This window comes from Miscanthus floridulus, chromosome 10 (genome assembly GCF_019320115.1).
Source record: "Miscanthus floridulus cultivar M001 chromosome 10, ASM1932011v1, whole genome shotgun sequence".
In the NCBI taxonomy this organism is placed as follows: Eukaryota; Viridiplantae; Streptophyta; class Magnoliopsida; order Poales; family Poaceae; genus Miscanthus; species Miscanthus floridulus.
In genome coordinates, this window is record NC_089589.1 from 77,445,156 (window position 1) to 77,471,550 (window position 26,395).

Genomic DNA, 26,395 nt, shown 5'->3' on the forward strand with positions numbered 1-26,395 from the left:
CCCCGCGTGGGACAAAACCAAACTTGCCTGTTACAAGGCGTCACGACCTCTCGAGGTCAGCAGGAGCGATGAGAAAATAGGAGATGGGTCCCCGCAACCCCATAAAAGGGTCGAAACCGAGACCAAGACTCCTCCCAGTGCCTCCAGGTCTAAAGACCAAAGGCTAGCTTCAAAGAATCACACTACCACTACTACACAAACGAATATGTGCAGCGTTGCACTTTTGCACTCTGTGGCGGGCATCTTTTTTTGCCCGCTGCAGTAAATCCCACGATCTACCGCGGCGGGCATTTTTTATTTACCGCGGCGGGCACTTTTGCCCGCCACGGTAAATCGATTTACCGTGGCGGGCATCTTAATATGTCCGCCACGGTAAATACCCTATTTACCGTGGCGGACATCGTAAGGTGTCCGCCACGGTAAATCAATTTGCCGTGGCGGACAACGCTAAAAGCCCGCCGCGGAAAAGGACTAGGCCCATCAGGTCCAAGCTGGCCCGATATTCGTCTACACGTATATATAGGTATACTTAGGCGCTGTGGCTCTGCCTCTGACGCAAAGGCCAGCACTAGCTTGGCGGCTGGCCCTGCCCCCGGCGCGACGGCCCTGCTCCCTCCGACGCGGCTGCACCGGTGAGCTCTCCACGAAGGCTGACGGCGAGCTGCACCTCCACGCGCGGCCGCGGGATGCCCCCTCCCCTCGAGCTGCTTCTAGAGGAGGCGCGACCTACATCTCCCGGCGGCAAGGACCGCCATAGCAAGGTGGCGGCGGCGTCTACCACGGCGTCCCCGGCGGATCTGGCCTCACCACGGCGGCGGCCTTCCTCCCTCCCTCTCCATGGCGCGGATCGACACGGCGCGGATCCACGACGGCGGCCTTCCCCCTCCCTCCTCGCGGCGGCGACGGCTGGGGCGTCCACGACGACGACGGTGACTGGGGCCAGATCCACGACGGTTGGGGCCAGATCCATGGCGGCGGCACCTGCTCCGGTGGGGATCCACGGCGGCGCGGCGCGTGGAGGTAGGTACAACACTTCCCTCCCTCTCCCTCTTCCTTCATCTCCCTGGCCGCGGTGGTGGGCGGATCCGGTGCGGAGGAGCTCCCTGGCCGCGGTGGTGGGCGGATCCAGCCGGTGCGTCGGTGGATTGGGCTGGGAACGTACGGGTTCGCTGGCGGGCTTGAGAATGGGCTCGCCGGCGGGCTCCTGAGTTTTTTTTTGTTTTTTTTAATGATTTACCGCGGCGGGCGTCCTAATGTGCCCGCCGCGGTAAATCGATTAACCGCAGCGGGCAAAGCGGCCCGCCGCAGGAAGGCCACGATTTACCGTGACCTTTACGCGGTGGCGGACGCGTTTGCCCGCTGTGGGGAAGCAAATCCGTCCGCCACGAAAAACATTTCTGGTAGTAGTGTACTAGGGATGTGTACATCAATGATGCTCTTCTTTCATCACTGAAGACTCCAAAATCGTCACATATATTATTTTATGATGAATTTGTGACGATATGGTATTCATCATTGAATGCGCGTCATATTTTACCTACCGTGACGAAACGTCTATTTTCGTCACAGATGTGCATTTGTTCTATGACGAAATGGACATTGTCATAGAAGTGTATTCTTTCTATGACGATCTATTTTCGTCATTGATATAGCCCCTTTTTTGTCATGACTTGTCGTCTATTAGGCGGCCAGACGACGTCTGCGATGCTGGCAGCTGACGTGTCTTGTCCACATTGCAGGTGACGTGTCTGACCACATGGCAGCTGACGTGGCCAGTGATGTGGATGGTCCACGTGTCCACTTTTTATTGGGCCACAAGGCTTGCTGTGATAGGTTCTCATTTTCGTCACTGAAGTAAATAGAAATTCGTCACAGAATCAATTACCAAATCGTCACAAAAAGGTCAGATAATTCATCACAAGTGCACATGCTGATTTCATTATAGAATGCAAATAATACTAGAATGACCAAAAGCTTCCATAAATTAACAGATCTAGTATTCCAATGACCAACAACTTAATCAACAATTCTAAACTCGGTTCACATAACTCACTAGACATCACATTTGAACTACTAGTTTCATCTCAGTTCACATTAACATCACAGGAAATAATAAAAAGTTGCCAACCACCAGCAACATAAGTTACTACATAAACAAAATCACCAGTAGACCCCTTGCTTAATGAACCAGCAGCTACAAGCAGCGCTCATGTTGAAGAACCATTGTTGATGGCCAAGATATGCTTGAGCAGCGCATTGTTCTCCTCCATTGCCTTGTAGTTTATCTCTGTCAGCGTCTTGTACTCTTCCATCTCCTTTTGTGTCCTCGCCAGCTTTTCCTTAGCTTCTTCACTTCTCTTCCTGAGTTCATCGATTTCACCTTGTACAGCAGCCGTAGCTTCAGCTGCTAGTTGCTCCCAAAGTTCGCTTTCATTTGATGATGATGATTTGGAGGATGGCACTGGTTTGATGCCAATACTCTTCAGGAAAAGGTTTGAGCTGTTCTAGGAGAGCACCTGGGACACAACCTACACACTGGACATTGCTGTCTCACCTTCAGCAACAGGTTCTGTCCTCAAAGCTTCCATATTTGACTGAAACAGCAATGACCCATCATTAGTTGATACTTATTACATTAATTTGAGGAGGAAATATCACACAAGATGTATTTTAAAAAATAAAAACCTATGCTGCATTGACAGAAATTGATGCCAAATAGGTATGCAATCATGAGTCATTTATTTGTTGTCAGGTAACAGAATACAAGTAGAAGTCAACAACATAGGATTATTATTTAGCAAGTATGTCTTGCTATATTGGATTATGACCAGTTTTGAGCAAAAGACAGAATACAAAATGTTTGAAACAAGATATATTATCCAATTAATGAATAGTTGTTGGCACAGCGAAACAGATGTCGTGATTTACAACTGCTTCTCTTGCTAGTTCAGTCAGACCATGTTTGGAGCTGGTATGGCAGGTCTTGAAGGCCTCCACCGCATCAAGTTCTTCATTTTGTTCTGTGCTTGGTTCTGTATTGTTTTTCTTCTTCTTTTGTTTCATAGATAACCAATTACAACAAAGTTTTCTCAGATGAAATGCAAAATAAGTTGTTTAGTGCAAATATGTACAGGGTACTCTTTACTTACATATGCATGTAAGTGTGCCACATAGCTGCGAGAACCCGTAGCTTGATGATACTTGACTTTACGGCGATTCTGCTTGTTCTTTTCACTTGATTCCTACAAGATAATGAACATGTCAGATGAGATCATAGGTTTAAAATGAGAAGATCCTTTGGAAACTGATTGAGAAAGAATATATGACAAGATACCTATTTATCTGAAAAACAGTAAGATGGTAATTTTTCAACTCCTGCAGAGTTGTCTACTCTTTTATGCCCCTATACAACTTCTATGAAATGTACATCTCAAATTGTCTGAATGCTCACCATGAACTGCCTTTCTATTGTTCTGTTCATGATTTTGTCCTTTAGAATATGTTATTCTATCCTTTGATGAATGGACTGATATTTAAGGGCATATTTGTAATCCTTTTTGTTTGCAGGATATATATGACCAACCCTTTTTTCCCAAGTACATTCTGCTAATTGCTCCAATTTAGGAGCTTAGGGAATCTTTATGTTTGAAAAATATTTATGTGTTACACTGCTTTTCATTGAAGGGCCTAGGTATAGCAAGAAGGATTGATGAGATGATATGTTTAAAATGAGAAGATCCTTTGGAAATTGAATGAGAAAGAACATATGAGAAGATACCCATACCATGTTTTTTGGATCAGACCACTTTGCAACTAGTGCCTTCCACTGTTCATCAGTCATGCATGCAACTAGAGAAGTTGTCCTAATCTCATTTGCAGGTACACCATTGAAGTATTTATTCTTGAGCCGATAACGCATTTGTCGCACCCCAGAGCGCAGCATATCGGTGCAAGCTTCCTCTGTTGGCTTGTCGTCAGGGTTAATGGCCAAGCGCCCCTAGTCATATGACAATTCCATATTTAGTTAGTCAATTCAGGTTAAACAGATATACATGTTAACCATAGAAACAGTAATGCACTTACAGAGAGCTTTCCCACAAAGTTTTTGTAATATTGATCGCCTCTCTTGTATTCTTTCCAATGAGGTAGGACAGGAACCTTATCCCGAATGATGACACCAACCTCAGATTCAAACTTGGCTGCTTGAACAGGTTCATGAGGCCTTCTTTTGCCTTCAGCAACAGCTATGGGCATTCTCCTTCCCATAGCTTTTGTAATCCTATCCAGCTGTGTTCCCTTGGTGGGTGGCCTGGGTCTCCTTGGGGCTCGCTGTGCAGGAGCTACAAAATAGAATTTGCATTAAAATGATTTAGTTTCATGCAGATAAGCAAAACAGATGACATATTTGAATGACAAAGAAACTATAACTTGCCTTCAGTGTCTTCCTCTCTAGCTACATTGTCTTCATCAACACCTGTACTATCTTGAGCACCAGCTCCACTGACTTCTTCTGCAGCTGTATTGTCCTACCCACTAGCTCCATTGCCTTCCTCTTCATCTGTATAAGACCTTTGTGGTGGTATTTCATCATGACCATCTATAGGATCCTCTACATTCTGGCCATCTCTCGCTGAAGGTTGAAGCCTTTTTGATGATCTTGTTTGGGATTCAGGAGGTTGCACCTGTGATCCTTGAGATGCCCTTACTCTCTTACTAGCCCTAACTCCTGGCACCATGGTGGGACCTATCTTCTTCTTCTTTGAAGCTATGACTTTCTGACTATGCCCTGCAGGATACTGTGGAAAAAAATCAAGTCATGTGCATTAATAAGCAAGACCATATATTAAAGAACAGGTATGCAAGAAACAAGATGCATCTAAAAGCAAGGGCATATATTAAAGAACAGATTAAAAACATTCAAATGCAATGCAAATATTCCCCATCCAGTACTTTGAAGATAGAAGAAGCACCTTAGTTGCCAGGGGTTGTGGCTGCTCATCAGATTCAGTGTCATCATCATCACTATCTCCTTGATCATCATCTTCAAGGAGACACTCCGATGAATCTGAATCTTCACTATTTGTTTTCTTGTTTGCTGATTTTCCCCCTTCTTTGATGCAGATTGTGATACAGAGTTATTAAATTCAGTAGATAGATTTTTCAGGCCAAATTCTTGCATCTTCTTTAAATTGTTCGCCACGCGTGTATCCCGGCGTCTCTCATAATCAGTTTTTGGAGGTTCTTACAAAAACAAGCAAATTGTGTCTATTAGAAAATAAAAAGGAGTGAACTAAGTACTAAGAGGTAGTAATACTAGATGCTAGATAGATAAGAGGTAGGAGCTAGTAGTGCCTGCTGAAGAGCTAAGGGATAAGAGGTGATAGGTTATAGGCAACAAGTAATAGGTCAGAGGTAAGAGGTACAACTTTTTTGTACTGAAGCACAAATACTCTAAATTATCTGAAAATTTTGAAGATAGCTTGTACTGAACTACTCTTTTCCTATCAACACACATGCATGCACTCTGCTACATCCAAATCCAGATCATTAAAATGGTCAAACAGACCATGCCAAAATCTATTTGAAGTCAATAGTCACAGCTACTTTTAGAATTGTACTACAATTGCTTTTAGAAAGCATCACTACTGCTTCTATTTTAGACAAATACAAGTGTAAAATAGATTACTAATTGCTCTGCCCGCTCGACGATCGCCGGCGCTGATCTGCTATGCTCGCCCAACGCTACTCTCATGGCGCGAGGGTTTGTCTGCGCCCACGTCCGTGCGATCATGGGTTTAGGGCCCATGAACTGTGATCAATTCAATTTAGGGAACCAAGTTTCAATTATCATGTTATACGTTTACAAATAGAAAAACATGCATGCCTTTATCACAAAACGGCGAGTGCTCTAGTGGTAACGCACCAACATGTCTAGCAGCAGGTCGCGGGTTCGAATCTCCCTGCGTGCACTATTTTTTGGAAAAAAAAGGGAGGCGGAAGGATGCAGGTCCAGCTGGACCGTGTGGGCCACACTGCCCCACTTGTTCACCGCCACGTCCTCAGGCTGAGACCCGCTGGTGGGACCGCATCACCATGTCTTTGAGGTTGGGACCCAATGGTGGGACCACATCGCCACGTCCTCGAGGTGGGACCTGCTGGTGGGACCACGCCGACACGTCCTCGAGGTGGTACACGAGCCAAACAATCTATGACGATTTAGTTTTGTTGTTTTATGACGATTCTTTTGTTTTTGTCATTATTCTTCATGCCAAAGCTCCGTCACTTGTTACTTATGACGAAGCTGGAAATTTCGTCATAGAAAGCACTTGTTCTGTGACGAAATTTGTAAGCGTCATGACTAAATCGTCATTGATGAACACATTTCTAGTAGTGTCACAAACCATCAGAGGTCCACAACCGCTCTAGGAGAGATCGACGAAGCAGATGGCCCGGGCAATGCAGCAACGATTTTGATATGGAAAAATGCATAACCCAAAATGTGATCACGGCTCGGTCACATGGAAAAAGCAAAGAGGTCCAAGCCCCACGAGCCAGCACACGGTCGCAAGAAAACCTCACGATCGCGCAAAAAGAAGTCGAGGAGACGCACCCTCGCATTACTAAGCTGCAAAATGCCTCTAGGTGACCCTAACAAACAAAGGAGCGACCACGACCCAATGGCTCGGGGGCTCGTCTAGGGAACCAAAAACACACATAAAAAGAACACTCTTTTCACCCAACTCCAGGCAGTACAAGAGGGGTCGAGCCGCTTGAAACGTTCTCAACCACTACACCATTGCCTAGGCAGCAACGCTAGGGACTCCAGAGGCCCCTGCTACAAGTACTGGAGGGAAGAGGAGAGAAATTGCCTCCCGTTCCTCCCCATAGCACCCCAGCCTCATAGCCAGGGACGCGTAGGGAAGAAAGAATGGGGCAGGGTCAAGCCCACAGGCCACCACCATCATGCTTCGGAAGCATGAACGGAACACCACGGGACAACAATGCCTCCCCCGAACCTGAGGCGGCTTTCCAAAGCCGTCAACAAGTACGAGGAGAAACTAGAAGTTGTCCTTGGTGCTCGTGCTTCAGCAACCCGAGGCCTATGGGTTTGGGGAAGCACTTGAACCACGAGACCTTGTGGATGGCCTAAGCACTGCCCCGATCCTTCCCTGCTCGCAAAATCCCTTCTAGCACCAGTTGTTGAAAGGGCAACGTAAGCTCCAACCACCATGGACGATCCCCAAAGGAGCACATGACGGGGACCACATGGTTCTCCTAGAGCTTTTCTCCCCCATCTCCTATCTCTCTCGGTAGGAAGATAAGAAGCAATTTGTAGATAAATCCATGAGTGGCACAAACAAAAGGAAGACTTCTATTTATATGCCCAAGGGTGAACTGAGCCGCTTGAAAACTCCCACGCCACATGGTGAACCATGGAAGGTAACAACCAAAGTCAGATACCCGTGTGAGCTCAGGCAAATGGAGACTCTCATAAAGGCAGGGCCAGTACAACATTGACGAGACTACTCGGTCCTGCCTAGGTCATGGGCCCCAAGATGCAGCACACTGACACGGCAAAGCCTGACAAGTTACATAGCATGTCGCCAGGGCGTCCTAACGAGGTGGGACGCAACGGCCGCCTACCGCGTTGAACACACCAACCCGCAAGGGATCGGGCAACGAAGCTCTAATACGATGCGACTACCAACCCGCGCCCAGTGCACATGCATGACAGCGCTTCCCCGATCACTTCGTGATCGCAAAAATGCTTGGGGGCTACTGTCGGGGTAATAACACTGGGGTGTTTTAAGGCATCGTTTAGTTAGCAGGCCACGCGGCCCTCAATACATCACTTAGCAAAGGCCCGAACAACTTAGGCCTAGCTAAGCCAAGCAAACTAGGCTGGATATTAAGGACAAGGTCGGCCACGACCCCTTCTCTTGTCTTAGCCGCACGTCGCTCGAAGAGCGCACGACCTCTCCCTTGTCATGACCCCCAGGGAGGAACGGAGAGAGGTCGAGCATAGGCAAGCGTGCCTGATCGGACAAGGACATGCATGCTGCAATGATCTCACAAGGGCCGAGTGGACAGTAGTCACCTCGGTCCGGTCAGACGCTAGCCCTGCACTACACAACTTGGACAAGACAACACCGCCCCAGGGCGGACCACTAGCTAGATTTGGGCCGACAAGACGCATGTACGATCCCACCCACTACGGCATGGGATCCACGACGAAGACTTTGACTTAGAAGCCATCTAGACTGGCAGAGAGCCACAACCCCGTCAATCAGGATCGTGGCCTTCAACTCCTCAAGACGACCATGCGATCGATGACCTAGGGCGGCTACTAACTCTCGTATCACGCCCTAGGAAACCAGGAGATGATGACAAAGACCATGGCAGAAGCCGTATCGCATAGGATGGCTGGCGAACCACCACCGTGCTTGCAGTGTCGCCATGATTAGCACAGTAAGCACCACGCCGTGATGTGGCCACAGGACCATGACGACAGCCACGTCCAGGCGTACTCCATAAGACAGCGTAGCTAGCTTGCAAGCCAAGTTAGCTAGGACCACCCTCAGGCTCACAACCCTTTGATCGGGAGAACCTGCTACTTTGTATACGCCCTGGCCCCAAAATCTATATAAGGGTAGCCAGGGCTCCCACCTCGGGGGATCATGGTCATTCTGAGTCCCCTACTCATTCACACACTCTCCATCTAGCAAGGCTCCTGAAGCTTCGCTTCGGGCAGCCCATCGTATAGCTTAGGTTCTTCTACCTCTTTCACCATTCTTGCACCCCCCATTGTAAGAACTTCAAAGCATTCAAGTGAGGAACACGCACTCGCATCACCTCTGAGACAGGATGTAGGGCTCCGGCCTGAACTAGTATAAATCCTCGTGTCTTTTGGAAGCTACCATCATCTTCCTGGAGCAGCGTGGCTATCGTATAAGTTTACTAGTCCGGTTTACGAAACACCGACAATTGGAGATGCTCTTAGACCCTAGAATTGCATTCTTCTTTAGACAGAGGGAATGCATGCATATTTGTATCTCAGTTTACTACTTCGGAAGAAGCTAGCATAGCTGTCACATCATCTCTTGTTGGGGCGTAAATGGTATGGATATTTTCTGACCATATGATCAAAACTAAGAAGCGGTGAATATTGGTTCAAATATCTTTTCTGAATATATAAACATTTTCTCAAACACCGAATACGGATTCAGATAGTTTTTTTTATATGAGATACAAATATAAGAATGGTGTTATCCATGGCACACCAGATATCCAGTCAGAGAATTCAGTCAAACATTAGATTTGAATTGTTTGGATATCCATTATGTGCACACTGCAAGCCCAAGATGAATTTCAGCTCAAAAAAGGTAAATGATGTAGTTTTGGTTATCTTTTTTAAAGTATATAGACGATATATGAAGTATGAAGATAGTGTTTGGTTCAACCTGTGATAACGCAAATGGAAATGAAATTAGGTTGCACTGTGATCAGAGATGGGATCAATCATTAGGATCTCTGTTTGGTTTTGATATGTAACTGTATCAAATGAATCTCTCGATCTGGTTGATGCTTTCTTGATCTGCGTTTGCTTCTTTTGATCTAGCTGTTGCAGGACCCCTGGGCGAAGCTAGCATGGGCGTCTGGTGCCCCCAACACCACGGCCGCCACCACCGCTTCCATAGCCGTCGCCACGGAGTGCCTCCAGCGGGATGATGGAGAGCAGTGGCGGAGGGAAGGGGTGGCTGAGGGGGGTCGGCACCCCCCAACCTTCCCATGCACTCTATATTATACATTCTTAATTAGTTATTTTATAATGCAATTAGCTAGTTAATGATACTATTTGTGCAGTGATTTCTTGTCCTCCCTCTATGTTAATCTCTAATAGTATCTTATACAATTAATAATTAATTTTTTCTATTATTTTTTCATCTCTTTTGTTTTTCTATTATTGCGTACCAAATATCTAGTCGTGCTCACCGTACATATCTTATTAGCTAGTTAATTGTATGTCATTTGCTTGTTTTCTCTCTCCGAAATCATCTGAAATAGCATCTAGATTATCTAGGATTAGCCTTCTTATTATCTTCTTTTTCTCCTTTGTTCTTGTTAGTACCATGATTCATTTTTTAGCCTAGAATTAGATTGATCAAGTGAAGGTCAGAGATTTATACCTAATTAATTTTGTTTCTTTTTTCCTGTAATATTCAGTGTTTTTTTAGTTTTTTAACTTTCTCTTTACTCTTGTTCTATATGTATTTCATCATAAATGATTGTTGTTGGTTCGATGGCCCCTATGACCAAATTCTGGGCTCTGCCCCTGATGGAGAGGATCCTCCCTCGGGATCGTGGTGGTTGAAGGACCTGCCACCATTACCACGACACACGGAGAGCTGCTTGTGCAGGACAACGACGACGACCAGAGAGCTCGATTCTTCAAGGCAGCGGTATCGTGAAGCGATAAAACACCGACCAGCAGGCCGAATTAGATTGTACACTCCGGTATCCAATTGTGCGGTAGCTGATTGCCGACCATACTGAACCTAACGTGAACAACAGGATTGCTTACCATCTGTAATAGAATGGCGTTACAAAATGCCGAACCAAACACCTAGTCCAAATCCACTTCACCAAAATATTATAATATAGCTAAACTAAACTGAGAAGTACAAATACTCGGTAAATGCAAACTTTCTTTTGCAAAAGCTTAAAATTTGAAAATAACTTGAGCAATTTGACTAAAATTTATACATGTGTTGTATTCAAAATTTATATATTTCTGTATTTGAGTTGACGGACAGAAAACACGCGATAGATATTGTTGTGTCCTTTACTCAAAATCCAAACAAATATTCATGACCAACGTTTTCTGGATCCAGTTTGTTATATATTTGATAATATGTCTACATACATAGCAAAATGGATATATCAAAAAAGTCAAAGCGACTTATAATTTAGAATAGAGGGAGTACATATTTATTCATATGCAAATGGAAACATATCTGCATTTGTATCCATATCTAATTTCAAAGAAGAATACGAAAATAAATGTTGTGTAACTAATGTTCACGCCTACCAGTCTACTACCACATGGAACACGAGGTGGGCGTGCAACATGGTGTGTCCCATTGGTAAGGGACATGCTGACTGATTTGGTGAGAAACGATAAGCAATTGATGACTGCGATTTGTATTCAATGGCGTCATGGATCAGGAGTGATCAGAAAGTGACGACTGCCATTTGTAGTATTCAATAGTGATGGGTCAGGACTGATGAGCTAGTGAAAATGACTGCCATTTGCTTTCAAAAATGGTGCGCGTGTTTGGCGAGGAAATTAATAAACTGCATGATGGCACCGCATAGGCAGACGAGAAACCAACCAAGTCCATGTATTTTTTTGTGATATAAACACAGGAGAGAAAATAAACCAACTGGTCAATCAATTTTTGGTTTACTACTCCTCGCCTACGCGCATAAATTAAAAAAATTAGACTTGGCTAGGCCGATTTCAGTAGAGTTTCGTAGCATTATTTTTAAGAATATAATGTCAGATAGAGTGCAATAAAACATAAGGAACAACCACTCTCAATGCATGGTTCGGTTCTATTGTTTGATAGGCAATTCCATGACTCATCTAGAGTTCAGAAACAAGCAAAGAGAGTTTCATCTATATGAAACTCAATTCTTCTCTATTCTTTAAAAATTTTGCTATCACATAGAAAATACTCTTGTGTGAACCTATTAAATACATTAATAATATAATAATCCGTTAATCTAGATCTAATGGTCTAAAATTGAAAGGAATATTTTAGGAGGAACTTAATATGTGAACCGGTAACTTAAAATTTATAGGATACAAACTAATCCTGAAATTAAGAGCATGTTTAGGGCGGTTCCTGCATTGGCTCCGCTTCCTTCGCTAGCACCGGAGCAGATAGAGCAACAGTAAAAAATGTGGCGAGGAGGAGCACTTTCTAGCCACCCTCCACGAACCCGTGCCATTTTCTCATATGGATGTAGAGCACCAAAACTAGACGATGTTTGGGACACCTCCCAATGCAACATCTCTAGATCTAATAAATAACTCCAACTTCAGAGTTTTTAGCCAAACACACTAGTTCCACAAACTCTAGATCCATCAAATTAAAACATGGATCTTATTTGCTCCTAGATCCATGAAAATCATGGAGCTCCTCATGAGGTGCTCTAAAAATACTGTTCCATGCAGTTTTCCTCCTTGTGTATCGCGTCTCCTTTGGTCCCTCCTCTTCTCACTCCTCCAACAAATCCTAGCGCCACCGCCCCCTATGTCTGGCTAGCTCAACTGTCTCCTGCAAACCAAGGATGTCTCTACGCAGGCCGGTGGGCCCTAACTGCTTCCATGCACGCATGTAGTGGTGGAGCTCTACCAAAAATATTAGTAGAAGCCTAGCTCCACGGTGGAGCTACTCAATTGTGGAGTTGGTGCTCTGGATCTATAATTTCAGATCAGGAGATCCGGCACCGCGGCGCCCACTCCCACCACCAACCCAGCCGCCGGTGCACTCGGCCACCCTCCAGAAGCTTCCCCTTGTGCGAAATTTCCTTGCCCGCGCCCATGTACATGATTCAAATCCCTGTCGACATGAACTGAAGGAAGCTGATGCGTGTGCTTGCGAGCGAGCTGGCGGGAAGTCTGAGCAGGGCCCCATCTAGTGCCGCGCTCGCCGACCCGCAGCCGGCCGTGCTCACCTCCACACACCGCGACAGAGCTCGTGGCGGCGCGCGCCGCCCCAACCGCGGCCGCGATATGGAGATGGCAGCTCCCCCCGACCCGCCCTCTCCCCCCAATGACGCCACACCACACACCCGGCAGATCGACCACTCAAGCTCAAATCCCTTCAACCTGCTCCTAGATCCGTGTTCACTGGTTCCTGATGTACCATTCCATGGCGAAATCGACGTCGTTCCGTCCCAGTTTGGGGAGGACGCAGCGGCTCCCTCAACCACGTCGGTGGCGGCGGATCCACAGCCTCCGCTGCCTGTTCTGCCTGTTAGACAATCTACTGCTCCCTTGTGTGAACACATGATAGAGGAAGTTGGCGCCGAAAAGGTACTCTGCTGTGGTACTATTGCCGCTGCAGGGGCAGACGCCGAACGGCTCACCTGCCTGCACTGTAACCACAGTAGGAGCAGGCTGCCAGAGTTAGCCCTGTTGTGTTATCTAGTCACTGTTATAGCATAGGCAGTTGTACTAGGACTAGATAGATAGAGTTGTATATATAGTTTGCCACTACAACTCAGTAAAGAGATAGTACTGATTTGCCATCTCCTATATAGAGCTTCGGCCAACGCTGGTGTCACTGTTGTGTGTATGCTCTGTTCTCCCTCACTTCTTCTACCACTACCGGAGACAGCTTCTTTGCCGAGTGTCCCATACTTTGCCTGAGTGCTTTTTATCGGGCGCTCGGCAAAGAGGCTATTTGCCGAGTGCCAGAGAGAAAGCACTCGGCAAACAACTGGCACTCGACAAAGAGGTGGTCTTGCCGAGTGCCGAGCACTCGACAAACAATAACACTCGGCAAAGACCAGGTTTGCCGAGTGTCGGGCACTCGGCAAACCTAGAACACTCGGCAAAGGGCTGCCATCGCTAACCCTTTGCCGAGTGTCTTCTCCTGGACACTCGACAAAGCGGTGATTTGCTTGAGTGTTCATTTTTTGACACTTGGCAAACCATATTTTTTTTCACTTTTGACCTCCAAACTTTTTCTGCGGTCCCTCCATGTTCCAATGTGGCACATTTCTTGGACTTTTTCTATATTTCTTTAATTTATTTCATTTAATTGAATTTCTTGAATAATTCAAATTATAACTGCTAGTCATTCGAATAATGAAAAAAATGAATGAAAAAATGATATTCATGTTATTTAGTATAATGTGAGGCGTATCCAGGAACATACCATCAATTTCGAACATCTTGTTCACGAAATATGACCACGAACTTGCGGTCGAGTTGTTTTTAAATTCTATAAAAAAGCAAATGAAGTATGAAAATCATGAAACTTGTCAAGATGTCATGATTGGAGGCTGTGATAAAAATTTGAGAAGGTTTCGCGCAAGTTGTCACATACGATGCTTACAAACCAAAGAATCTCTAAAGAAGTTTCATAATTTCGTGAAGAGGCCGACGAGATGGTAAGCATCGTATGTGACAAACTTGCATGAAAGCTCCTCAGTTTTTTATCACAGCCTCCACATATGATATCATGACATCTTGACAAGTTTCAAGATTTTCGGTCTTCATTTGCTTTTTATAGAATTTAAAAACAACTCGACTGCAAGTTCATGGTCATGTTTTGTGAACAAGATGTTCGAAATTGGTAGTCTGTTCCTGGATACGGCCTCACATTATACTAAATAACATGAATATCATTTTCCCATTCATTTTTTCAATATTTGAATGACTAGCCGTTATAATTTGAATTATCCAAGAAAATTCAATTAAATGAAATAAATTAAAGAAATATAGAGAAAAGTCCAAGAAATGTGACACATTTGAACATGGAGTACTAGGTATTGTATGAGGACTACAGAAAAAGTTTGGGGGCAGGAAAGAAAAAAAATAAAAATAGTTTGCCGAGTGTCTGCGTTTGGCACTCGGCAAAGGAGCCTCTTTGCCGAGTGCCAAGACTGGCTGGCACTCGGTAAAGAATTTGAATTTTTTTTAAAATACCCCTCTTTGCCGAGTGCTAGGCCGGGTGGCACTCAGCAAAGAATTTAAAAAAATTAAAAAATACCTTGCCGAGTGCCAGATCAGTGGGCACTCGGCAAAGAATATTTTTTTAAAGAAAACCCTCTTTGCCGAGTGCCAGGCAAGATGCACTCGGCAGAGAATTAAAAAAATTAAAAAATACTTTGTCGAGTGCCAGATCGGGGGCACTCGGCAAAGGGGGGATTTAACCCCAGCGGCATAGACGGCCCACACACACCGCACACACGCACACACGCACGTTGACCGCGCCAGTGCTGCTGCCGCCGCCGCCTGCGCCCGCACCGCCCCCCGCGCCCGCGCCGCTCGTGCCCACACCCACGCCAGTGCCCCCCCTGTGCCCACGCAGCGCCGCACCGCCGTAGGAGGAGGAGAAAGAGAGGAGGAGGAGAGGAGGAAGGAGGAAGAGAAGGAGGAGGAGGATGGCGGAAGAAGGAGGAGGACGAGGAGGAGGCGCCCCGGCCATCGTTGCCACATCCCCCGCACTTCCCCAGCCGTCGCCTTATCCACCGGCGCCCTAGCCCCTTCACCACCGCCGCCCTACGATGCCCACTAGGTATGCCCTACCATCGTCGTCGCCGTAGTATTACTAGTAGTTGCGGTAGTAGTGGTGGTGGTAGTCGTAGGAGTCATAGGAGTGGTTGTGACATTGTTATATATATGTGGTTGGATATAATCTTGTGCATGTCAGCCATCGTGTCGTTCATATATATGTGCATGTCGGCCATCATGCCATTGGTTTTCTTGCAGGTTTTGGAAACCTCACCGTGCAGGGGAGGTGCTGTCGAAATTTTGTATTGACAGTTTTATGTTTCTTTTTTTTTGCAGAGAAGAGCCCGTCGGAGCGGAGCCGGAGTACCTCGGCGACTCCGATCGCCTTCCTCGCCGCTGCGGGTTTGCCTGCACCACGTCGCCTCGCCACTGCACCGACCCGCCATGGCCCCGCTAGCATGACTCCACCTGCCACCCTAGGTATAACCCTCTCTTTCCATATCATGGTCATAGATCACGTAACCCAGTTAGGCGTCTCCTATTCAAAAGAGATACGGTTGGAAATATGCAGATATTTCCATATCTAAAACCGTATCTGTTTTCGAATTGTCCACATTTTTTGGACAACCCGCAGATGCGTAGGTGGGGTTAGTTTCCATGGTCTACTCCGATCCGAGACAGAGTTTCGGCATCATCTCCCTGTTGTTCTCCGGATACACACTCTCCCTGGCAGGACGTGTATTTGGAGAACAGCAGGGAGGTGCTGCCGAAATTCTATCTTGGATAGGAGTAGAGCATGGAAACTAACCTCATCTACGAATCCTTCGCGTGGGATTAGGACCTATCCTCACCTACTAGATAGTAGGAACGTCAGTGTAGATGCAATTGATGTTTATATTACTCGCCGCTATATATGTTAGAGGATGGAGGACTGTGAGTGGATGTACATGGGCCACACAAGTCAGGGTCAGGTCACCAATGAATGGATCGACAAGACTGATGCTTTCTTGGAACAGGGCATTTGGCGTGGCTGCTAAAGGAGCGAGTAAAATTTGCTTGTCCCTGCAGCAAATGTGCAAACATGAAAAGACAAACGAAGAACGGTATGGGGGAACATCTTTGGAAGAATGGATTTACGACAGACTATACCTGGTGGGTCTACCATGGTGAAGTCGATCGTATGAGAGAGGAGGTGATGAGACTACGCGTCGAGGATTATGATGCTGATGCCGGGGTAGTAGACATGTTAAATGACTATCAGCGAGGCACAGTTCGCTGAAGGATGTACTGAGGAGCCAGAGGCAACCGCAAAGGCATTCTACGACATGTTTGCCACGGCACAGAAACCCCTTCACAGCCAGACAAAGGTTTCTCAACTGGATACCATTGGACGCATAATGGCGTTAAAGTCCTAGTATAGCATGAGTCGAGACGCCTTCGATGGTATGTTGACAGCTATTGGCAGCCTGCTTTCCGGAGGGTCACCTTCTGCCAAAGAGCATGCACGAGTCACAGAAACTCCTTCATGCACTTAAGATGCCGTATGAGCAGATACATGCTTGTCCGGAAGGGGTGCATCCTATTTAGAAAAGAATACGTGGAAGCAAAGTACTGTCCAAAATGTAAATCCTCTACGTTCCTGGAGGTAGATTCTAGTGATGGCCAGAAGACGCAGCTTCACATATATTGGGGTGAATATATTGTAGGCCTAGCTTGAACAAGAGATGAGGATACGGGGGCAGATGCAAGCGAAGATAGAGAGGGTGGAGGCCGAGCAGCGGAGGATGATGGAGATTCTTCAGTAGATGCAAAGTCTTGGCGCCGCTACGGGTGTAGTTCCGCCACCTCCACCTCCTCACTATTCTACTCCTATGAGTATAAATGTTTTAGTTTGTATGTTCATGCTTACGGTCAAACCTAGTGGAGTATGAAAGTTTTATTTATGTATGGTATATATTTATCTTGTCTCACACATGCAATCTATTCTTCTTTGTGCAGAATCAATCGGCGGCATCGAACGATCCTCATGCTTCAGCAAATCCTTCACCAAATCAGTCTCATTAGCCATTGGGTTAAGATTCTTGTGGTTGTTAATGTTACTTCTATTTGCAATTGTGGTTGTAGATGATGGAGCACTTGGATTACTTGTGAACTTATTTGTGATATATTGTGAGACATGTGACGTTTGTGATATATATGTGATGTTTGTGATATATATGTGGTGTTGGTGATATATATGTGTTGTTGATGATATATATATGATGTTGGTGATGTTTGTTATATATATCTTCTGTTTGTTTGGATGAGATGTAAAAAACAAATAAAAAGGCTGTTTTCAGTCACTTTGCCGAGTGCAATGGCCATGACACTCGGCAAAGTGACTATCTGGGAACATGCTTTGTCGAGTGCAAAGGCCATTGCACTCGGCAAACATCACAGATTTGCCGAGTGCCACTGGGCTAGGCACTCGGCAAATGTCGCTTGTTTGCCGAGTGTCTTGATAGGACACTCGGCAAATATGCTACATTTGTCTAGTGTCTTGCCGGTGGCACTCGGCACAGTGGCCACCTTTGCCGAGTGTCTGAGTCAACGGCGCTCGGCAAAGCGGCGACCTTTGCCGAGTGCTTGACCTTGACACTCGACAAAGCCGCCATCACGGTGGCGCTCGCCGTCACGGCAACTTTTCTTTGCCTGAGTGTCAGATTAGCACTCGGCAAAGGCTTTGCCGAGTGCCCGATAAAGTGCACTCGGCAAAGAGGTCTTTGCCGATAAACTATTTACCGATCGCCCTTTGCCGAGTGTATATCGGCATTTGCCGAGTGCCCAAAGAAGCTGAATCCGGTAGTGTACCTCTAGCCATAGTGTGTGATCCGAAAACACTTGTTGTGGTCCGCAAGACTGATGAGTGGTCGACTCACCTGAGGCGGTGATCCTGTGGGCCAACACTGTCTTCCCATCCCGTGCCAGTCGTGGAGGAAGAACCGATCGGCCCTGGGGAGGACCCAACTGCGGGTCTGCCTCAACAGGCGGCCGCCGCGCGTTCCGCGGCTCGGGCCTCGTCGTCCTTTGGCCTGAACCCGTTCAGCATAGCCGGCGCAGGTTCATCCTTGGTGCTATCGCCGGCAGCCAGGCTTCGCTTCAGCGACTCAGATGCTTCCTCAGATGGGGGCTCCCCCGCTCCGCTAGCTGTGGCCTGTGGGAGACGTCCGAGGAAAGCAGTTTCAGAGGGCGCGCAGCCGCTCCAGCGGACGTGGTCTGCGCCGTCATGCCCAATTTCCTCCTGGGGCTCCTTGGCAGACGCAGGGCGGGCCTGCACCGGCTTCGAAGCGGGAGTGGTCGCACATGCTCCCTCGCTTCGCCTGGCTTCGGTGGTTGTCCACCCACCTAGGCAGATTGGACAGGTTGACGCTGACGACTTTCGGGAGATCGCCAGCCGTCGTCGGCGTCGTCCGCGCTTGGACACGCGCCGCCCCGTGCGTCGGGGCCTGGAGGGCAAACGCTTCAACTGCCTCGCCACCAACCATCTGAAGGCTCAGTGTCGGTCGTTGCCCCGATGTTTTAGCTGCAAGGCCACCGGCCACCACGATCGTCGGTGTAGGCGGAGTAGACGGCGGCCACGTCCTCCTTGGGCCGGGGTTGCCCCAGGCAGTCCGCAACGTCGATGGGGCACAGGTGTGCAGGGGACGCCACCGTGTCCGGTCTTCGCTGTGGCCGCTCTGGCCCCTGGTCGAGGACCTCCAAGTTCGGCGATGGCGCGACGGGACGAGCGTTTCTCTTGGCCCTGGCCGGGGGACCCCGTTCCATTGCCTCATCATGGTGTGGACCATCGGATGCCCTCTAATGGGACCAGTAGCAACCGTCGGCTTTCAGGTTTCGAACGGGCGCAGCGCCAGATTCTGCCATTCGGCCTTGCGCTGCCCATGGAGATGGCCGCGCCCCATGCAGGCAACGCCGCGAACTGCTCCAATGCCAGTAGAGGTGACGAAAACTACAGGACTGGATCCTGTGTCAGAGATCATCTTCAGGTCAAACGAGGTGGAAAGAACCTGGGCTCCGATGGAGGCTGAGCTAGCACAACTGTCATGGGCCCGACGCCTCCTGTCAGCCCCCCGTTGCATTGCCAAATGTTGTCTCGCCGGGCGGGCTTTAGCTAATGGGCTCCAGGCCATTAGAGGACGCCCGCGATCAGGTCGACGATTTCATCTGCTCCCTCAAGCTGCCGGTGGGAGAGGCGCTGATCAAATCCCCGCCAAGTCTTAGGGTCTCCCGTGCCCATGGATACCGACTTCATCCCACGGAGGAGCTCTAGGCTTGCGGACAAGCCACGCGCGGGATGGCCGGAGGTTCAGGCAAAGAACATGCTGCTGAAAAGGTGGGGCTTTGAGACAACGACAGTACCTTCTTCAGGCTGGGACTGCCGCTCGGTTCTCCGAAACATTCAGAGCGCCGTTGTCGAGTTCCAAACGGGAGGCGATGCGCGAGCTGTTTCCGGACTGCGCACGACGTGGTGGACGGACGTTTGTGTCCGAGACCTCGCCACGCCCATGAGCGCCTTAGCCTAGCATCAGGTAGCAAAATTAGTCAAGATGTAGACGCCAATTTCGTGTGTGCAAGTTTGTGTGCTTGTCTAAGCGTCGCGTGCGCGGTCACCGCCCCTGCTATGCTTCTCGCGTTGGAGGTGCAGTATCCTGTTGTAAACAATTAAAACATCCCTCTTAATAAAAAACGCGTCAACGTACGTGATCTCGAAAAAAATAAAGGTCTTACTGTCCTAGGTCCATCATCCATCAGATGCATAGCAATCAACCGGATGTAAAATCTAAGGAATGAAATCTTAGGTGGGCAGGAATATTAAAGTAAGTTGTAAATATCGTCGTTTCAGATCTTCAAATGCTGGACAAATATGTGTATTATAACAACTTTATCTTGCTAATAGTTATCCTCAACAAGTATATGCCTTTTGTCTTAATAAAAATGACATCTGGTCATATAGAACAATCAGTATGACCGACCTGAACTATGTGTTGAGGCCGATGATCCGGGTCACGCACCAGCAAGGGCTAGCACACCCTAAGTCGTACACAACCTATCCTACAGCGAGGACAGCCCAAAATCAGCAGGATCGACCAGCAGGTTAGTAGAGTTGATTTGAAGCCCATTCTTCGCCTAAAGAGCTCGAGAATAGCTCCCATGAAGACCCATCGTGGAGGAGCACATTGAGGTTGTCTAAGGATCGACAAGGCCACCTAGAAGGCCGCCGAATCTCGTCGAGAGACGTGTCGAACAAAAGCGGTTGAAAAAGTTAGGGAAAAGGAAAAAAAGTAATAGATTGGTTTTTCTTATGATTGGAAGTTTGATTCCTATATATAGTAGGGGGATCTTATCCCGCTAGGAAACATATTGAAGACGTCAGAAATAGATCTAAATTGTATTTGGATGTCTTTTGCAAGGGTTTCGACCACTTATGGGATAAGACCACCCCTCCTTAAATAAATATAAGAGGCATAGCCGATTGAGGTGCCCAACACACCCAATTAACAAATACCAATCCACTACCTCTCTTTTACCCTCCTTTCCCATCTACCACTTCTCCTCATTCTTCATCGTTGTTGTATGGCTGGTGGATCAATGAAGATGAAGTTCTAGAGTGGTCAGGCCGGCTATGGCAGCCCATAGCCACCGCATGCCCCAACAGGGTCCCTCCCGAGCATGTGAGGTTTCGGGTTTCAAAAGATCTCGTCGGCATATCTTGTGTATCACACTCCCAACGAGGTTCCTCTGGCGACGTGTCTTGCATATCGCGCGTATCGCTGGAGGCACCAGGTTTGTGTGCGAACATACCTTAGGCGTCGGTTGACATAAAAGTCGGCTAAACCCTACATCGATCAATCTAACTCTTTATCGGTATGGTAACCTAATTAAGCGTCAACACATGCAATGGTTGACAAGTGAAAATCTCTTCATCACTCCAACATTAGGTAGTCAAGATAATGTCATAATGATGGCATCGTCGGTTGCATGATTTTATAATGTATTTGATACGTCAATAATACTCAATAGAGTGTTATTCCCTTTCTTTGGGGCTATATATGTAGTGGCGTTTAATTTCTTCGGTCATAAAGTAAAATATTTCTACTTCGTAATTTACTCCCACTACTACATTGGAAAACTCCAACTAGTTAACCACTGCACATGTTTCTTCTAACATTACGCGTGAAGAAAATTGTTATAAATTTTAATATTCTACTCGAGCATTGAATCGCTACTGGATTCAGGTTCTTTGACGAGTGCGGCACTCGGCAAAGAACACATGGCAAAAAATTGATCGTCAAAGCCCTCTTTGCCGAGTGTCTTTCATCGGGCACTCGGCAAAGGCTTTGCCAAGAGTCTCGGGCGGAAAAACGATCGTCACGGCGCCGGCCCCGTTGACGGTCGCTTTGCCGAGTGCCAACCCTACAGGCACTCGGCAAAGATTTTTTATTTTTTTAAAAAAAATTTCTTTGCCGAGTGCCCTCTATCCGGCCCTTGGCAAAGATGTTTTTTTTTCCTAAAAATTCTTTGCCGAGTGCCCCTGGCCGGCACTCGGCAAAGTTTGAATTTTTTTTAAAAAAAATTCTTTGCCGAGTGCCCTCTAGCCGACACTCGGCAAAGTTTGATTTTTAAAAAAAAAAAATCTTTGCCGAGTACTATGGTCATGGCACTCGGCAACGCTTAAAAAATGGTTTTCCGAGCGCCCATTTTTCTAGCTTTGCCGAGTGCTGTGACTATGGCACTCGGCAACGGGGTCCTTTGCCGAGTGCAACACTCGGCAAAGTGACCCAAAACGGCAATTTTTAATTTTTTTTTACATTCCATCATGACAAATAAATTCATACAAACATATATCACATATATCTCTTATCCATCACATATATATCTCATTCATCACATATATATCTCATCCATCACATATATATCTCATCCATCCACACATCCATCCGCACATATCACATCCATCACAATATATATCACATATATAATAATAAGTGCTCAAGTCCATCCAAATAAATCCACAAGTCCATCACAAGTCCATCAAAGTCCACAAGTGCATCACAAGTATATCACAAGTCCATCATCAAGTGAACAACAAATGAAAAAAATACAACGTGCACTCATCTCGGCCACTGCGACTGTGGTGAAGGCCCAGCTCCATCATTCGAAGGTGCATGAGGTGGATTATTCGAACCGCCGTCAGATGGAGACTGCACAAAGAAGAAAAGATTGCATGTGAGACAAGATTATTTGGATAGCTAATTTAGGAAGGTAGAGGCCATACAAGCAAAGCACAAGCGAAAGTAAAAAACTTTCATACTCACAGGAGTAGCTGCAGGGGACGCGGAGGCGGAGGTGGAACCAACAGCCCAGCTGACAGAGAGAAGCCCACGTGTTGCCCAAGCCCTTGTAGGAACTCCGTAATGTCCGTCAGCCTCCACGCCTGGGCCTACTGCTCAGCCCGCTCGGCCTCCAGCTGGGCCGCCATCCTCTGCTGCCCGGCCTCCAGCTCCTAACGTTGCCTCATTTCTTGTTCCAGCCGGGCTTGCAATATTTCACTCCAATGTTTCAGTAATGCAAAGCTAATTAAGGTGTGTAAAGATCAATGTATGACGAATAAAACAGGAATAACCTCGAATGCGTCGACCCGGTGCTGTGCAGCGGTCGAACGTGTGCGAATGGCCGGGCTCTTGCTCGTGCTCCGTGCTCGGATCTGGGAGAGAGAGGGAGTAGAGGTCGTGTCGATGACGCCGTCGCCAAGCCAGAACCGCCCATGCTTCTTGCCTTGCCCTGCCCTCATGACGGCCTCTCCATCGAAGTCTTGGTTGCTCGGATCGTGGTCTGGCCCATGGAGCGACCTCGCCACCTCAGTGTACTCACTGATGCGGGAGTGGACGCTCGGGTTCATGTATGCCTCCAGGTTGAAGGAGACGTTGGACGTCACCTTGCTCTTATGGGCCATACACCATGCCTGGAAGTCCGAGCAAGCCTGGCCACTATGGGACGCCGACTGCAAGAAAGACAGCACGATGATTAGAAATCAGACAAAACTGAGCGTCACAATAGATAAATGAATTTGCGTACCCATGCTTGTTTGTATCCGGCGAGGCTACGGCTGCCTTGATGGTGTGCTGGACCTTGCATCTGCAAACGACGGTCCCGGGCATCCCTGTGCATCTTGAGGTACTCCTCCGTGAACCACCTCTCCACCATCATCGCCCAACACTTGGGATACGCTTGGCACCACCAGGGAATCATCTACACGTCATCAACTATTGGACATATAAGAAGATCAAATTAAACCAACTTAATCTCAAAACAAATCAATATTGATGTTCTTCATTTACCTCAAGGTACTGCTCCCGAGTCAGCTGCATCTCTCTTGCGTCTTTCTTGGTTTTCCTCTCTCCAAGCTTCGACCCGTAGTAGGTACCTGGAGGATTTACACGGGGATCGTAAGTTGCCTCTTCTGGCCATCATCAGAGTCTACCTCTAGGTACCTGGAGGATTTACACTTTGGACAGAACTTTGCATGCTCGTGTTCTTTCCAAAATAGGACGCACCCCTTCGGACAAGCTTGTATCTGCTCATACGGCATCTTAAGTGCACGAAGGAGTTTCTATGACTCATACATGCTCTTTGGCAGAATGTGGCCCTCCGGAAGCAGGTTGCCAATCACGACCAACATCTTATCGAAGCCTTCTCGACTCAAGTTTAACTCGGACTTCAACCCCATTAAGCGTCCAATGGCATCTAGTTGAGACACCATTGACCGATTGTGAAGGGGTTTCTGTGCTGAGTCCATCATGTCATAGAACGCCTGTGCGGCTGCCTCCATCTCCTCCTTCTCACGTCCCTCATCGAACTGCCCTTGGTGAAAGTCATCTAACATGTCTGCTACCCCCGGCATCAGCATCAAAAGCCTCCACCCGTGGTCTCACCACCTCCTATCTCATACGATGGGCTTCACCATGGTGGACCCACCGGGTGTAGTCCGACGTAAATCCATTCTTCACAAGATGTTTACCCATTTCCACCTTGTTTACCCTTCTCCTGTTTCCACATTTGCTGCAGGGACACAAAACTAGGCAATGTCCTTTAGCAGCCTTGCCAAATGCATTGTTCAAGAAAGCATTGGTCTTGTTCATCCATTCATTGGTGTAATCACTCTGACTTCTCTGGCCCGTGTACATCCACTGACGGCCATCCATCCTCTAACATATGTATCACCGAGCAAAGTAACCATCAATTGCATCTATATAGCGTTCCTACTGTCTAATAGGTGAGGATAGGTCCTAATCCCACCCGCGGATGCATAGATGAGGTTAGTCTCCATGCTCTACTCCTATCCCAGATAGAATTTCGGCAGCACCTCCCCGCTGTTCTCCAAATACATGTCCTGCCAAAGAAGAGTACATATCCGCAACAGAGAGGTGATGCCAAAACTCTATCTTGGATCAGAACAGACCATGAAAACTAACCCATCTACGCATCCGCGGGCTGTCCAAAAAATGTGGACAATCCAAAACAGATATGATCGTAGATATGCAAAGATCTGTATACCTCCAACCATATCTCTTTCGATCAGGAGATGCCTAACTGGGTTACGCGATCTACGGCCATGATACGGAAAGAGGGGTTATACCTAGGGTGGCGGTGGAGTCAGACTAGCGGGGCCATGGCGGGTCGGTGCAGTGGCGAGGCGACGCAGTGCAGACAGACCTGCAGCGGCGAGGAAGACGATCGGGATCACTGAGATACTCTAGCTCGGCTATGACGACTCTTCTCTACAAAAAAAAAGAACAAAATACTATCTCAGTTCAAAATTTTGGTAGAACCTCCCCTACACGGTGAGGTACCCAAAACCTGCAAAAAAACATACTGACACGATGGCCGACAACCACATATACATATGCATTCAATTCAACATATCATTGCCAAGTCACATTCATCCACCACCACCACCACCGCCAGTCGCCACTCTACTCTTCTACTACTACAACCACCACCACCACCGCCACTCTACTGTTCTACTACTACAACCACCACCGCCACCACCACCTATTACTACTACTACAACCACAACCACCTACTGTACTACTACTACCACCACCACAACCACCCTACTACTACTCTACCGAACTCTACTTCTACTAAAACATACTACCACTGCTACTCTACTACTCACCTATGGTGTCGGAGGCTGGGAGGGCGTCGGGGCATCGGGGTCGACCGAGGCGCGCCGGGGATGGGAGAGGATGGCCATGGCGGTCGAGGGCGCGCCGAGGACGGCCGGGGTCGCGCCGAGAGGGCCGGGGCACGGGCCGCGGGGTTGGAGCGGCAGGCGCCGGCAAGCCACGGTGTCCGGGGCGGCCGGCGGAGGCGCGTCGGTGTGGGCGGGCCGGCGGTGGCGCGCCGCCATGCGCGGCAGTGGAGCGACAGGGGCGCGTCGGTGGGGTGGGGCGGGTGGGGGCGCGTCAGCGGCGGGCGGGCGAAGGCTGTGGGGGCACACCGGTGGGGGCGCGCCGCCGTGCGCGGGCGGGGCGTGCGTGTGGCGGGGCAGGACGGCGGGCCGGCCGGCGCGGGGCGGGGAGGGACGGCGGCGCGCGTGTGTGCGTGTGTGGGAGGGAGGGAGGTAATGGTTGGCCGGTTTGAGTGTGGATGGGCCGTTTGCTGAGTGCCCCGATCTGGCACGAGGCAAAGGACTAGGGCTGCCGGTTTGCTGAGTGCCAGATCAGGGCACTCGGCAAACGTGTTTTCCTTTTTTTGAAATCTAAACCTTAAACCGCACTGCATCGTTTTTTTTAAAATACCACTTTGTCGAGTGCCGGGCGGAGATTTTTAAAAAAAATTGGCACGCTCTTTGCTGAGTGTCCCTATGGACACTCGGCAAAGGGAACACGTTGCCGAGTGCCTGGCATCTGGCACTCGGCAAAGAGTATGTTTGCCGAGTGTCAAAAGATGACACTCGACAAACCAATTTTTTTTTGTATTTTGACCTCCAAACTTTTTTTGTAGTCCTCTTACAGTACTTGGTACTCCATGTCGAAATTTGGTACATTTCCCTAACTGTTTGCTATATTTAGTTAATTTATTTCATTTAATTGATTT

General features: G+C 47.8%; 1 protein-coding gene across 1 annotated transcript; it reads right to left on the reverse strand.

The window, feature by feature from the left end:
- Positions 1 to 2,207: 2,207 nt before the first annotated feature.
- LOC136488898 (uncharacterized) lies at positions 2,208 to 12,612 on the reverse strand. Its single transcript, XM_066485674.1, is given in 8 exon segments — positions 2,208 to 2,594; positions 2,929 to 3,051; positions 3,150 to 3,242; positions 3,785 to 3,997; positions 4,084 to 4,340; positions 4,547 to 4,796; positions 4,971 to 5,110; positions 12,543 to 12,612. Coding segments are annotated over 8 exon segments (1,533 nt in total).
- Positions 12,613 to 26,395: the final 13,783 nt, after the last annotated feature.